The sequence below is a fragment of the Siniperca chuatsi genome, linkage group LG21 (assembly GCF_020085105.1).
Source record: "Siniperca chuatsi isolate FFG_IHB_CAS linkage group LG21, ASM2008510v1, whole genome shotgun sequence".
NCBI lineage: Eukaryota > Metazoa > Chordata > Actinopteri > Centrarchiformes > Sinipercidae > Siniperca > Siniperca chuatsi.
This window is the reverse complement of record NC_058062.1, coordinates 15,519,078-15,534,542: the sequence shown is the minus strand read 5'-3', so window position 1 is coordinate 15,534,542 and position 15,465 is coordinate 15,519,078. Positions and strand designations below refer to the sequence as shown.

At 40.0% G+C, this 15,465-nt stretch overlaps 1 protein-coding gene across 3 annotated transcripts in view; it reads left to right on the top strand.

The window, feature by feature from the left end:
• Positions 1-15,465, top strand: part of LOC122868467 (protein phosphatase 1 regulatory subunit 29) — a 91,925-nt gene that overhangs the window by 51,193 nt on the left and 25,267 nt on the right. For all 3 annotated transcript variants that reach the window (XM_044180450.1, XM_044180451.1, XM_044180452.1), the window contains one exon: positions 14,075-14,763. In XM_044180450.1, the coding sequence (XP_044036385.1) occupies positions 14,422-14,763 (342 nt within the window). In that variant the 5' untranslated portion in view covers positions 14,075-14,421. The remainder of the gene's footprint in view (positions 1-14,074; positions 14,764-15,465) is intronic.

Genomic DNA, 15,465 nt, shown 5'->3' with positions numbered 1-15,465 from the left:
GCAGGCTAGGGTGATTAAAGATAAGGATGGAAATGTATTGACAGGTGCCAGGAGTGTGATGGGAAGATGGAAGGAGTACTTTGAAGAGTTGATGAATGAGGAAAATGAAAGGGAACGAAGAGTAGAAGAAGTGACTGGTGTGGAGCAGGAAGTAGCAAAGATTAGCAAGAGTGAAGTGAGGAGGACGTTGAAGAGGATGAAGAGTGGAAAGGGAGTTGGTCCAGATGACATACCTGTGGAAGTATGGAAGTGTCTAGGAGAGGTGGCAGTAGAGTTTCTGACTAGTTTGTTTAACAAGATCTTGGAAAGTGAGAGGATGCCCGAAGAATGGAGGAGAAGTGTACTGGTGCCAATTTTTAAGAACAAGGGAGATGTGCAGAGCTGTGGCAACTACAGAGGAATAAAGTTGATGAGCCATACAATGAACTTGTGGGAAAGTGTAGTGGAAGCTAGGCTAAGGGCAGAGGTGAGCATTTGTGAGCAGCAATATGGTTTCATGCCTAGAAAGAGTACAACAGATGCAGTATTTGCTTTGAGGATGCTGATGGAGAAGTACAGAGAAGGTCATAGGGAGTTGCATTGTGGATTTAGAGAAAGCGTATGACAGGGTGCTGAGAGAAGAGCTGTGGTATTGTATGAGGAAGTCTGGAGTGGCAGAGAAGTATGTTTAGAGTGGTGCAGGACATGTATGAGAGCTGTAAGACCGTGGTGAGGTGTGCTGTAGTTGTGACAGAGGAGTTCAAGGTGGAGGTGGGTCTGCATCAAGGATCAGCTCTGAGCCCCTTCTTGTTTGTTCTGGTGATGCACAGGATGACAGATGAGGTTAGACAGGAATCTCCATGGACTATAATGTTTGCGGATGACATTGTGATTTGTAGTGAGAGCAGGGAGCAGGTGGAGGAAAATCTAGAGAGATGGAGGTCTGTTCTGGAAAACAGAGGAATGAAGCAGTAAGACAGAATACATGTGTGTCAATGAGAGGGACCCAGGTGGAATGGTGAGGTTACAGGGAGCAGAGGTGAAGAAGGTGCAGGACTTTAAGTACTTAGGGTCAACGGTTCAGAGCAATGGAGACTGTGGAAAAGAGGTGAAGAGGCGAGGAACGGGTGGAGAAAAGTGTCAGGTGTGTTGTGTGATAAAAGAGTATCAGCAAGAATGAAAGGAAAGGTGTTCAAGACGGTGGTGAGACCAGCGATGTTGTACAGCTTAGAGACAGTGGCACTGAAGAAAAGACATGAGGCAGAGCTGGATGTAGCAGAGCTTAAGATGTTGAGGTTCTCTTTGGGAGTGACGAGGATGGACAGGATCAGGAATGAGTACATCAGAGGGACAGCTCATGTTAAACGTTTCAGAGATAAAGTCAGAGAGGCCAGATTTAGGTGGTTTGGACATGTTCAGAGGAGAGACTGTGAATATACTGGTAGATGGATGCTGAGGTTGGAGCTACCAGGCAGGATGTGTAGAGGAAGACCAAAGACGAGATTTATGGATGTAGTGAGAGAGGACATGAAGTTAATTGGTGCGAGTGAAGAGGATGCAGAGGACAGGGTTAGATCGAGGCACATGATTCGCTGTGGCGACCCCTGAAAGGGAACAGCCGAAAGGAAAAGAAGAAGAAGCACAGTTAAATATAATAAGATGTATAGCTATTGAGGAATGCTCATTTGTAAAGCTGGTTTTATTGGTTTAATTTTGGTCTAGATTTTGGGTTCTGTTCCCTTTTGTCTAATGCTTCTGCAGCTCCTTCCACCACCCTAACCTCCTTCTTCTTTTTTGTGTTAAATCTTTTTAAATATTGTTGACTTGGCTACGATCTGATATATGTTTACACCCCTCTCTGAATTCTGCATACTAAAGTTAATGTGCTTATGATTCTGGGGGATTAGTGTTCCCAGCAGAATCCTCATTGCTGCTTGGATTCTTTCAGGGTGGAGCCATTTGCACCACATACAACTATATAACCATTTACAATAAATGTTCAGTTCCTCAACACAAATGTTTCTGACTGAAGTATAAATGAGTGATCACAGAAAGGTTGTAAGAGAGACATCAGCTCTTTGATTTGTTTGTGCCTCTTAATTTGAATATGATATGAGATGAAGCCACAGTCTGCCGTTTGTTGAATGTACTCATGCAATGTTAGTGCCGCAGAGAAAAAACAAGTCAACCCAATAATTCACATCTAGTTGTGTAAAAGGAAAGGTTAGGTTGTTAACCTTCTGGAAACAAAGCAAATAATTTTTTTATTTGATTAAAAGTACAAACTGTATTCCTTACCTGCTCTTTCTCCCTTTTGACTTTCTTTTAGCATGGTGGTTTACCTTCAGGCTTGCCAATGAATTTCCTCAATATTACGAGTTGAAATTAGACATCTAGAATATTCATGACTCACACATAAATACTCTGCACTGAGCATTGCGCTCCCAAGTGGGTTTGTAGGTTCGTCTTCATGGAAATGTGCACACATGCACACACAGAAATGCAAACACAAGTCCTTTGTAGTTAAATGTTCCAGAAGATGACAGGTGCATCTTGATGGGGTGTTATATTCAGAAATAACCTCATCATGTTCATTCCAATGAGCTGCCATGTCATTTCAGCCACGTCAGCCACAAACTCAAGATACAGTATGATTCCTTTGATTACAAACACTGTGGGTGACCTTTTTGTTTGCCTTTAAGTAGAATAGTTTCAGCCCTTCACTGATTTGGGGAGTCAAAACTGATCACAATCCATCCATCCATGCATTTTCTAAACTACTAATCCTGTTCTGGGTTGTTGGGAGCTGGAGTCTATCCCAGCACACGTTGGACAAGAGGCGGGGTACACCCTCGACAGCTTGCCAGTTTATCACAGGGAAGGCAAAACTAATCAAAATCTAACATCAAAAGTTATTGAACACATAATGCCTAGCAGTGCATTCACACATCTCAATGGCAGTGCTGCACCACTCTACCCATATCAAGTCTGCCATAGAGAAGTGTTGGCCAAATGATTACTGCCTCCATCTCTGGGTTGTGAGAATCTCCACAAAAAGAGATATGAATATGATTGTGGAGCTGCTATTTTGTGAGCACAGCATTTTGCTGTATGCAGGTTACTGCTGATTCATCATTGCCTGCACCATCATTCTTCATCCATTCTCTTGACACGCCATGTCCTGCGTTTATTATCCATTCCCCCTTTACTCTTTCCACACATCCATCTCTCCTGTGGTGCTTTTGCTCTCCATACCATTCTCATTATTTTCATCTCTCAATTTCTTCTTTTAAAAACCTTTCCAACTTGAAATGTACTTATATCTCTATATATATATCAGTTTCTCCCTCTCTTCCTCTTCCATATTTTATGCATTATTGGTTCCCATGCTCCTTAAGAAGTGATTGTGCTTTTGTGCCTCCAGCAGTGATAAATTGTTGCTATGACAGCACTGGTGCAAGTGGGTAGGATAACAGATGCATTTGTAGTGCCAAATGTATTGTGCTTTGATCGAGAGTGCGGCTTGTGGTCTTGTATGTAAGAAACAGTAAATGTTAAACCCACAGCTGCCCCCACAATATATGCATGTGTGTTTGTGTGTATGGATGAAAAGTGACATTCTTGTAATAGATTCTATGTGTGTTTGTCAGAGTTCATGTTAGCAAACATGAATCTATTAAGTTTCTGCAAATGAAAAACCTCCAGGACATTCTAGCCAGAGGAAAATCAATAAACTCTATAAGCTATGACCGATAGGTATATGATGCCTGCATTCTGTGTAGGATAGCCAAGGCACCATATTACATAATATAAATGTTAGAAAGAAATGTTAGTTGTGATTATTCTAAAACAGCACATCATGAAGGAAAGGTATAAGCAGATACACTCCTCTTATTGTTGAGCTATTTTTATCCTTTTGAAGAAGGGCCATTTTTTCATGCCTAGCAAAATATTCAACCTAGAAAGCTTAAATTTTGTGATTGTGGATACTGTAGAAAGAAACAGGAGAGAACTGATTGAGTTGTGATGAATAACAGATGTTTCCTGATTCGTAGAGCTCAGAGCTACAGTATGTATTTTCTTTTTTACATGTCCAACAAACTGACATAAAACTGAAGGTATTTGGGACTATAATTAATACTGTAGTATAGCCGGAGAAAATCATACACAATATGCACTTTTATGGGATTAAAATTACTGATGATCCCATGCAATATTGAAATCATTCGACTTCCCCTGGAGAGATAAATCCTGTCTATCTGGGGCTTTACTTTATCCATTCATTTTCACTAGCTGCAAACAGGTCTGTTGAGCAGTAATTTAAGCCCTGCCCACTTTCCCAGTCAGTTGTTGTTAGATTTGTTTATCCACAAATTGATTCACAAATTGTACTGAATTTCCTATTAATTTCTTTCAAGCTTCTTCTTTTCCACACAGCACAGATAGCTGAACAAAATGCATTCAGTTTCAACATCTATATCTATTGATTCTGTAGGTGTTGAAATTCAAACACCTTTGGCTTACCTTAATGGCTGTCTGTTGATTATTTATACACATATCTATATCATTGAAACGACACTGAGATACATGGTGCCTTATTTGACTTTTCTGTCAATTGATGTTGGTATCCAATTACCTGATTGACTGTTTTTTGTATTAAGTAATGACTAGTTGAACAGTTTTTTTTCTTCTATTTTCAATTCGTCTTGAAGGTGTTTCTTGGATCACTTGACTATTTCTGTTCAGAGACCTCATGTCTGAGCATGTCAGACTTATTGAGCCGAGGGAGGGACTTAAAAACATTATAGCTGGTGGTAGATTCTAGCTGGGGCAGATGTGGGTCATTGTCAATAATATGTTTTCAGTGCTGGGCCACATGTTGGCCTTTGATAACTGTTGGAGTTGCAGCTACAATCTTTAAGCTTTAGATAGTTATTCACTTTTCTGACCATGACTATTATGGATTTGATCCTGTTGATTTGAAGATTTGAATCTGTAACAGACAAGTTTAAATCTTGCTTCCCTAATATTTAGGCTACATTCACCTCTGCTGTTCTTGAGGGCCAGCAAGAAAGCTTTTGAAAGACCTTTCATCACCCTACCCCATACCTGCTAAGGCATGTAAATGCACATTTTTGTAGTGTAGAGAGCATTTCCATAATGTTCTACTGCAGGTCCATGATTCCATTCTGCGTTCAATGGCATTGTTGCCCAGGCTTAAATCTTTGACATTTCACTGACCTCAATCACTGAGTTATCCCCACCACCCTTTGTAGTTCACATCATCCAATTTCTGTTTTCCCTCGGCCTCTGTGTTACCCGGGTCCAAGCCACATGTTCTGCTTCTCTCTGCTGCTATTCCCCAAATCCTAGCTCCTAGCAGAAACAATCTGCTTCTTTCCACATGGTTGCCATAACTGCTCTTGATTTTCAACCCCCAACTCTTTCTGGCTTTAACCCCCAGCTCTTGGTGGTACCTATCCTGGTTCTCTACCAGAAACTCTTCCACCGCCCCTTGATCTCACAGGCCCAAGCCTCACCATGGAACCACGTCCCCTGGCCTTGCGCCCACCCATTTGGGGTGGAAAAGAAACCATGGTAGTATTGGTGATATAGTGGTCAGTTGGGTTTTTTAGGTGCTCTGCTTCATTTAGCCCCAGACCTTTGGGCCCTTTTCTGTCACGCTCCATTGCATCACTTCTTCTTCCTGTGAGGCTTTCAGGAAATGGATATGATGTCATGCATGAGCAGCCACAGATGACAGTGGTCTAAAAGTCAAACACTGGCAAACAGATATAGACACAAACACACAGAGAAGGTCAGAAAGGACAGAGAAAACGTGAGACAGGTATAAAAAGAAAAAGAAGAGAGAAGTTGGAAGGATCTTCTCAAGGCGTACATGACGATGAAATATGAATTATAGATCAAACCTGAGAGAGGTAGTTAGAACACTCTTTCCCCTACTATCCCTTTCATTCCTTTCTGCCTTTTTTCTCTCTGTCTGCTTGTACTGCTACCTCACTCTCCAAAGTTGGGCTTTTTGCAGCCTTCATCATCATCATAATAGCACAGTGCATCTAAGGTGATTTGTGTTTCAGCATCTGTGACTTTGTCTCTGTTCTTTGTGGCTGTGAAAAAGATTGTGGAGGAATCAAAGATCAAACGCAGCATCTCATCGGTTCTTACTTAGCTGTCGCTCCCATTGCCCTTTCTCTCTTTCTCCCTCTCTCCTCTCTTTCTGTTTTTCCATTTTCATCTTCCTCATTTATTTATACCTTCCTACATTTTTCTATCCTACTTGAGCAATAGCTGTTCAAGGCATGGGAAAAAAGGCAAGATGGTCTAAACATCAATTAATGTAGCTTTTTATGTATAGGCAAACATTGTAAATATAGATATACATACATATTGTATATGAAGCAACATTTTGTTCAGCACTGCTTGACAAAGTAGTAATGCTGCTTTTATCAGATTCCTCGTATGGCCACTGAGAAATGATCTGTTCCACTCACACATATACACCGTGAAGCTCTCAGAGGAGCCTCATCTGTCTGTAGTTGTGTTTGTCTCATCTCTAAGCCCTGTGTGAAGTGGAGAGGAAAGAGTGTCTTGCTCACACCCCCAACCTCCCTGCACTACACTGAATGTACTCCAGGGAACTGGCCTGGACGAGAAGAAAGTACAGTATAACAACATTGCAGACTGATGGAAAGAGAGAGATACAGGGAGAGGTGAGAAAGAGACAACGTGAAGGAAATTAAGAGACAGGATCACATATCAAGGCTTGTGGAGGGATTAGAGGAGGTGAGAGACAAAAAGAGGTAGAGGGAGAGAGGGAGAGCGGGAGAGTAGAGAGATCTAGAGAGACCTTGGAGGAGGAAGATAAAGAGCAAAAAGCAGGCGTAGACAGAACAAGGAGTTTTAGGAGATTCTTGTCTGTGGGGGTTGCTCGTGATAAACATGTGTCAGTCAAATGCCAGGGAGGCAAACTGGTCACTGTAGTCAGCGAACACACACACACACACACACACACACACACACACACACACACACACACACACTTTCAGCTACATGCTGAAAAGCTTTCTACAACATGACCCAAGATATTTGGGGGGCAATCCAAGTCCTTTGCTCTGCTCTTGCAACAGCTGTCCCTTTGTTCCCCCTCCTACACAGGTTCAGAAAGACATCCACTGTGGGTGGGTATGCATGTGTGTCTTTGTGTTTACATGTGTGTTTTGAGTACTGTATTCTTCTTCTGTCATGAAAATCACTGAACCATCAGCTAAACACCCCATCATGCCCCATTGGCAAAGCAGTTACCACAGTGACCTGAGTCTTTCCCAAATCACTGTAGTGAATAAAAATAGGATTCATTCAAGGTCATGACATCAGCCTGTGGACACTCAGAGGGGTTGTCGGTTCAAATCCCTTTTTTTAAGGTCAGAAAGGAAGAAGGGAGCAATAGGTTTGGCCTTACAATGGAAACACACTAAGAATAGATTTGTTTAAATAACTGTATGTCCATAGAAACATTCTCATTGCCATACAATGCTGTTTAATTTTTATCTTCCCTTCATATTGCCTTTGCCTGAAATGAGCACTTGAATTGCTTGGCCAACCCTGTCTCCTAGATATGATGTTTGTGTATTGCTAAATTGTTTTCCTAATTACGTTGTGGTGACAACGTAATCGCTGCCTGGATTATGTTCAGAGAGTGCATTTCTTTTAGTGAATGAAACAGTACAGTCATGTACCATGCTGGAGTTGCGAGGTGGTTGGAGTGGATGGCTGTCTTACAAAGTGCAGGATTGTCACACCAGAATCCAGGGTTCACATCCAGACTCCTACTGTTAAGTTTAGGCAACAACAGCCCTTTGGTTAATGTTAGGAAAAGATTGTGATTTTGGTTAAATGTCAATAACACAACCATAAATATATTGAATAATGCTGTAGTCACAATGAGTGGATAGTATATTGCAGAATTTTGTTTTTTGCAGAAAACAAATAAAATATGTTGTCAGTGAACATTTTACTGACACGTTCAGTATTAACATTATTACGACCTGCCAGGTACATTAATTAATTAACATTTCCTCATGTTATTGTTATGTTATGTTAATAGAAAATGTAATTCGGTCAGCATTACATTTCCCTAAAAACATATTTGCTGTTGCAAATTAGTTGTATATAAACGGAATTTCTAGGAGACAGGGCTGGCTTGGCGCACCCACTTTATATCAGTCTTTTAAGTCTGTCTAAGGTCTTCTGACTCACGGTAGAATGAATCAATCAATTCAGTTTAGCACCATGATGAATAGAGTGAAATTGTGAAGGGTCAATCAGTATCACCTCAGAAAAACAGGTTTGGGCAAAACATGATCAATCAACAAAAGACATGTTTAATGGAAAATCTTTTTTTATTGTGTATCAGGCACTATTCTGTGATTGTTTCTCCATTTTATAGCATTTTATATTTTGTGTTTTAATCTTCTTTAATGGTTGTTTTGGCAATTAAGTCAGATCCAGAATCCTCAGCACCAGCAGCTATTTGATACTGTCGAACCTTCTTTGATGCCCTTAAGATTGCTTGGCAGGAATTCTTAGTGTTAGCTGCTGGAGTTGAGAGCTACTAAGTGTTTTCCTGGTTTCCTCCGATTTAGCAACAGGTGTTAAGCTATTGTGTCCTTCCTTTCTTTGTTCTTTTTTTACTTACAATATTCTAACCCTGTTTATGTTTTTTTTTTATTTCTTTATTTCTAAATCAAACACCAGCATCAGCAAAACACTGGGATGTTGTGGCTGCCACTGCCTAGGGAAATGTCATTGTGCTTTGTGAACACTCACAAACAAAACATGAATTCACATTATCCAAAGAACAAATGTGTTGAGTTCATTTATACAACATGTTTTATAAAATTATGTTTATCGTTATGTTATATAATTCAAAACAAGTGTAAAAGTTCCATTGACATTATGTCTGCCATCAGCAGCCGAACACTTCTAACAACCAAACTACATGGCACTGTACTGTTCACTCCCACTAGATTAGTGTAACACGCGTCTCCATGACTGAATATTATTATTATATTTGAATCAGAAATAATGTAAATGTTTTAGAATGTCATTTGTCCCCTTACTTTATTAATTAGTATTTCTACTTCAACATCACCACAACTTGATAATTCTTTTTGACCTTGCTGATCTCAGATAAATCTATAGTGCTCTTCTTAATTCTCAGAATGCACCTGGAAGGCAGGAGGTCCTTGTCTGATTGTGTAATGAGCTGCTGCCTGAGTAAATCAGACGCTAATTACACACAGATTGTGAGCAGAAATTGAATGAAAGGCACCGTGCAAATTTGCCCTGCACTTTCATGTGCCTCTTATGTCAGCTCAATGGGTACATATAATTCGCAGGTGACACAATTCTGAATGACAGCATCATATGCAGCCAGCAGCACAAGAGGTCCCAGTAAATACATTTACATTTGGACTGACAGTGGCTCAGCTCCAAGAGTCATGTTGGTAATAGAAGAGATATGGACCCTTTCCAATTCCAACACCTGTCACAGTCAATGTTCATTTGGATGCTATTAGAATTCAGGGAGGACTTTCATCATTGTGGCTAATGAAGCAGAAGAGACACGCTGATTTCATGCGAATGCCTACAATATCCTATTCTGTTAGCATTAGTCTTAATTGGCACTGTCAATCATAAGTGTGTTTCCATAGAAACAGTGAGGATCAATATGAGCATGTACATTGAGTAACCCACATCTGTATCACATGAGGGGATAGGTGTATGTGTGTGTGTGTGCTGTTCTTGAGTGTTTGGGTCCAAGACTGTTTACAAGCCCTACTTACAGTCAGTGGTTAAAGTGTGCCAATGAATGATGTTCAATTAGTAACTCCAGTTGTATGCTCTTTGTGGTGCATGGCAGTAATTCAATTATTTGAAGATGAGGCTTTTGAAAATGGAGGATTTGTGTTACTTGATGTATTTCTGGAAAAGGTGGAAGTAGGACAGTCAGACACCTGCAGCTACCCTTGTACCACCTGTTCACCTGTTACTTTCCAAGAATTTAAACATGCTGCTGTGATCTACTCAGATTAGATGACCGTATTTGCTCCACAAGTGCAGGTCAAAAATAACTCCCATTAAATGTTTTATATAAAGATATTTTACAAAAATATAAAATTACAAAAATAATGTGTATATTGTGTTATCAAGTTATCAAATTGTGAAGTAGCATGTACACAAAAAGACAATATATCTCATAATTTTCATAGAATTGAATCTTAAAATGCACAGCAGCAGTATGCAGCAGTGAAGGAAAAAGTTTGATCTTGTGTCCTACATTTTCATAGTTACAAATGGATCAGTGTTATGAGCCATGCTCTTTCCCTTTGAGACAGGTGTTCTGCATGTCCTATATTCCTAATTATGTAATGATATCCCTAAACACACACACATACAGACTTACTGTGCTTCCTGCCTCCCTCATGTGAACCCTCTGGGTTTAACTATGTGGAGCAGCAAATGAGATCACATCTCAAGTGGAGGGGATGAACCTCAGATAACAGAGTGAGAGCAAGACAATCGATTGCAAGGGAGTGTCCCAATACATGCATGTGTGCAGGGCTGCATAGAGACCAGGGCTGTGTTCAGCCTTGACAAAACGTTGCAAAACGCTTATTTAAATGGAAATGGCGGTGCGTTGAACATCCTGTTGTATACGCAAGAGCACTGCACTACCTTTTTAATACAGCGGTGTTGCACATCATTGCACCCCGTTTTGAGGAAACATGTTGCTTAACCCCAAAACCATAGCAAAACGGTGCACAACGCTTTCAGATTGAACATGCTTGCCTGGGTCCATACCTTTGAATCCGCCCACTCCACCGAGTTGACTGATTCTGGTCTGGCATCATGTCATGACACAGCAGTTTCTCGGTTGAAATAGCAATAATCCAATTAGCGCCATGAGGAGACTAATGATTAGCCAGTCAGCACCACGGGCGGGACCAATGTCGTTGTCAAGCTGTTGTCAAGCGTTATCAAGGTGTGCGCCGGAACTAAGGAGGAGTAATAACAACAATGGTGACTGCTATAGAGAAGACAGGCACTGCAACTTTATTTTACATAGACAGCATGTCTTCTCAATATCACCTGACATCGTAGTTTTTACTTCGCTCCGCTCTTAAAACCCCAGCAAAACCAGGTCTCTAGTGATTGGTTAGAGAAAATTGAATCCCCCTACCCCATGGAAATTGATTAGAGTGGAGGCAATGTCAGACTGAAGATGGAAATGGAGTGTAACAAGTTGACAATTATGTCTGATATCAGGCAAGACTGGTACAGGAACAGTGGAACAAATCAAAATTTGAATATCTATAATTGTGCTGATAGTATGTGCAGGTGTTGGGGTGAAGATTTCAAAATATGGCAGTCCCAACTGAGCTAAGTTTTTTTTTTGTGATTTTGCAAATCAAAATTACTGAATTTATTATATAGGAGAAAATACAATAAAATTTGATTGATTTGGTATACACAAATATATACATATATATGAATGTTAAGTGGTTTTTGTTACGTATGGTGCTAAAAACATTTCCATTTGTCTGTAACCTTCTCCTGGACTAGTAACAGGACCTGCAAAGACAGCTTTGTTTCCCCACCCCCCCCTTTTCCCCCCACATGTTGTGAGCCAGTATACTTAATACAGTATCGTAGAGCCCTTCCAACATAAAACTTTCTTCATATGAAAAACACAAATTTGACGGTGCAACATTAGTAGTATGTCACAAATTTTGGCAATATTATTGTTGGTATCTAACTCTTGTCCTGTGCCCAATTTGTTATTTTATGCAACAGAAAGAAGGTTCATGCCACCTAAAGCGAAAACAAGTATAACAGAAAACAGTCATGCACAGAGCCATGGTCAGGTGGAATTCATTGCCAGTGCATATTGTTCAAGAGAATTATAAAGCAAATTAAAACGGCATCTCCAAATATTTCAGGAACCATAACTGAATTGTGTGTGTGTAAACTAGGAAAAAATGGTGAAAGAAATAAAATGTAAAACTGGGTGAAAGTAGAAATCCCCCTTGGCAGATAATGAGAAATTCCTTCATTGCCATTTAGACAAGGATTTATGTTTACTAAGAATTACTATTTATTTGTATAAAGAAGAAAAAAAAACATCAAGTTTGCCATGAATTTGTGAGGAATTGTGAGTGATATATAATTTTGTTTGGCTTAATGTCTGTTGAAAGGATGACAATTTTGTTTCCCTTCCATATGTACTTGACTGTTAATTCAATGAGACAAGCTTTTTTGTTTGTTGCATTTATGTGGCTGTAGTGTGTATAAATGTGTTTGACTGTATGTATGGTGGACCCCAGGAAGAATTGCCAATGCTTATGCTGGTCAGGATCCAGTTTCGATTGATTGCAGTTCACAAAGGTCTTCAATAAGCACCTCTGAACAGACTTAGCATGAATGTTTAGGCTAATAATATCTCCATCAACCATGAATGGGATGTTTGTTGTGCTATAGCTTACCACAAAGTTGACTAAGTGGTCCTTTTTAGTGCAGTCAGGGACAAATCAAATCAAATAGATTACTCAGTGTGGCTATAATGGTGATTGAAACTTCATGCATCCACAGTGATTTGTGGGTACATTCACACCTGTTTTCTGGCTGTCTGCTTGTGACCAGATTATACGCATTTTGATGCAGCTTTGTCTTTATATCCATCTGTTATATCAATCTGTCATTCACAACCACTGAGACCACATTGACAGCCACACGTGTTGTATCTCCTTTGCCTTGCATCTGATTAATAAGAGGAGACAGTTAACCTAGCAGGTGCCTAAGGTAATTAGATCTACATAATAATGTAACATTTCACACATGCTTTAGGTATTACAATTTTCTGTAGTATTAAGTAGATTAAAAAAAGAGGTTGGACCTGATTCTCTGCTGGTAACTCCGGGGAGCGTGGACCAGAATAGACTGGAATGAGTTCAATTCTCTGTCGGAATTAGAAAGAAGTCTGAATTTGGAGCACAAGGAAGAAATTTTGGCCTGTTCATCAGAGAAAGAGAGACAGATTTTCATTGTTGTTTTCATGGAATGACGATGGAAATCAAGAAAATGTAAAATGGAGATGATGTGGGATGAAAGACATAAAATGAGAGACTACTACACATAGATAGACAAAATAAATTGTATAATATCATAGACAGCATACCACTAGTATGTTCAGAATTAATCTTGATAGCTTTGACTTGTATGCGCCTGTGAGCATACATGCATACTCTTAAATGAGGACATGCATTTGTTTGAGTGTGTATGTCTACACATGCGCATGCTTGTCTGAGAGCATGTGTCCATCTTAGTGTGCATGTTTGTGTAATGTGTGTGTAATTGTAAGTATGTTTTCCCCAGCTGCTGCATCGGCAAGAGGACAATGTCTATCGTGATGCAACAGGCAGCTAATCCTCTCCTTATGTAAACGCTTGACTGCTATTCAAATGACATGCAGATGGGATACAGAGCTTAGGTTTTGGCAGGATAGTGTCATAACAAGAAATGTCTGTGGAGACAATGTGCATTTGGGTGATTAATGCTGCTCTTTGTGTTTAAAAAAGTGATCCTCCCCTTTGATGACTGAACTTGATGACCTCATAGCCTTATGAGGTGGTGGACAAAAGGGGGGATGACTAAGTGCAGACGCAGCCAAAAAGGGACCTGTTGGGGTAATGCTACATGCATATATTTACATGATGAGAAAGAACACCAGCTGAAGAAAAAAGTGTATAACAAGCTCTGTGGAAAAGTGAGATTGATTTTTGGATGCCTGCAGGTGCAGTGAATAGAATGATTCTGAGACAATGAAATGTTACCATTCATTTAGATTTATGATTCAAGATTGTTTTCATTTGTGCAAAGAGCGCAAGCAATATAGGCAAAGTGCGGGCAGTATAATATCTATGTGTAACACTTTTTGCCATCATGTATCATATCTATCACACTATATTGCTTTTGCTATTTTCTTATGTTTCTTTTGTTATATTCTCCTCTACAGATTCTCCATTATTCCAAGGGTTCATCCATTTGTCAGTCACAGCGGAAGTCTAAGGAGAGACTATGAAGACAAGCTGTGGCACCCCACATTGCAGCCCATCAAGATATGACATAACATGGGTCCACTGCTAATCGCCATGATGGCCATAAAGCTGTGACTGGCATTGTAAAGCCTTCACCCCTTTTTCAGCACCCAACCCAGACCCTTCTCCTCTTTGGAAATCTATCCTAGCAACCTCTGTTGCTACCCTTTCTCCCCAAAACACAACCTCCATTCCTTCCTCCCCCTACGTTTCTCTACTTAATAATTATAGCTTCCCCTCTTTCTCATTTCTTTTCATCTGCATCATGCAGGGTGCTTCTACCACCTCCACTCTCCTTCTTCTTATTCTTCCCTCCCTCCTATTCTTCTCCCACTTTCCAAACATGGTGAACGGGGACTGCTGGCTCATTGAGGGAGACAAAGGCTATGTATGGCTGGCTATCTGCAGTCAGAACCAGCCGCCGTACGAGACTATCCCCCAGCACATCAACAACACGGTCCATGACTTGAGATTGAATGAGAACAAGCTGAAAGCTGTGCTCTTCAGCTCCATGTACCGTTTCACCAACCTGACTGACCTCAACCTCACCAAGAATGAAATCAGCTATATTGAGGATGGAGCATTTGCAGGACAAGCCAACCTACAGGTGATGAGGACATAGATGATAAAATATTTGAGCTTAACACAAGAATATTGTTCAGAATGCATTAGAACTTAGTTTGAAACCACCACTTTTTTAACATGTCATTGAACTACAATTCAGTGGAATTTCTTTATTTTATTTTGAAATTGAGTGGGACATTTTATTGTAGTGATTTTTTTTGCTGAATGTATGAAACATGCGTTAGAAGGAGACCATAATTAATAAAATAGTATTATGCGTGATGGTAACAGTGTTTCATTATAATTTTCCTCAGTAAACTCAGTTGCAGGCATAATATTCCAAACAACTCAGACATGGGGGTGAGCGTACTGATAATCATTAAAGAACCAAATACTTGGTTAAAGACGTTCTCCTAGTCTAAGTGTACATTATTGTTTTTACAACCTGTATTGGGCATGAAAATATTTTACTCAACAACTTGATGAATGAAATCTGAGACATTGCTTAGACACAGAATCAACTGGACAAGTAACACAGAGTGACAACAAAACCCCAATTTTACCATATTATCTAAACAACCTACAGTACAAGGACATGAAACTGAAAGTGAGAGGACAGTCTATAATATTTAATTTGTATGGAACATGTGCACAGATGAGCAATGACAAATTTTAACAGAAAGTTTTTCAACACAAATTTTTTGTACCACTTGTGTTGCTTGCCCTTCTGATCTCTGTTCTAGAA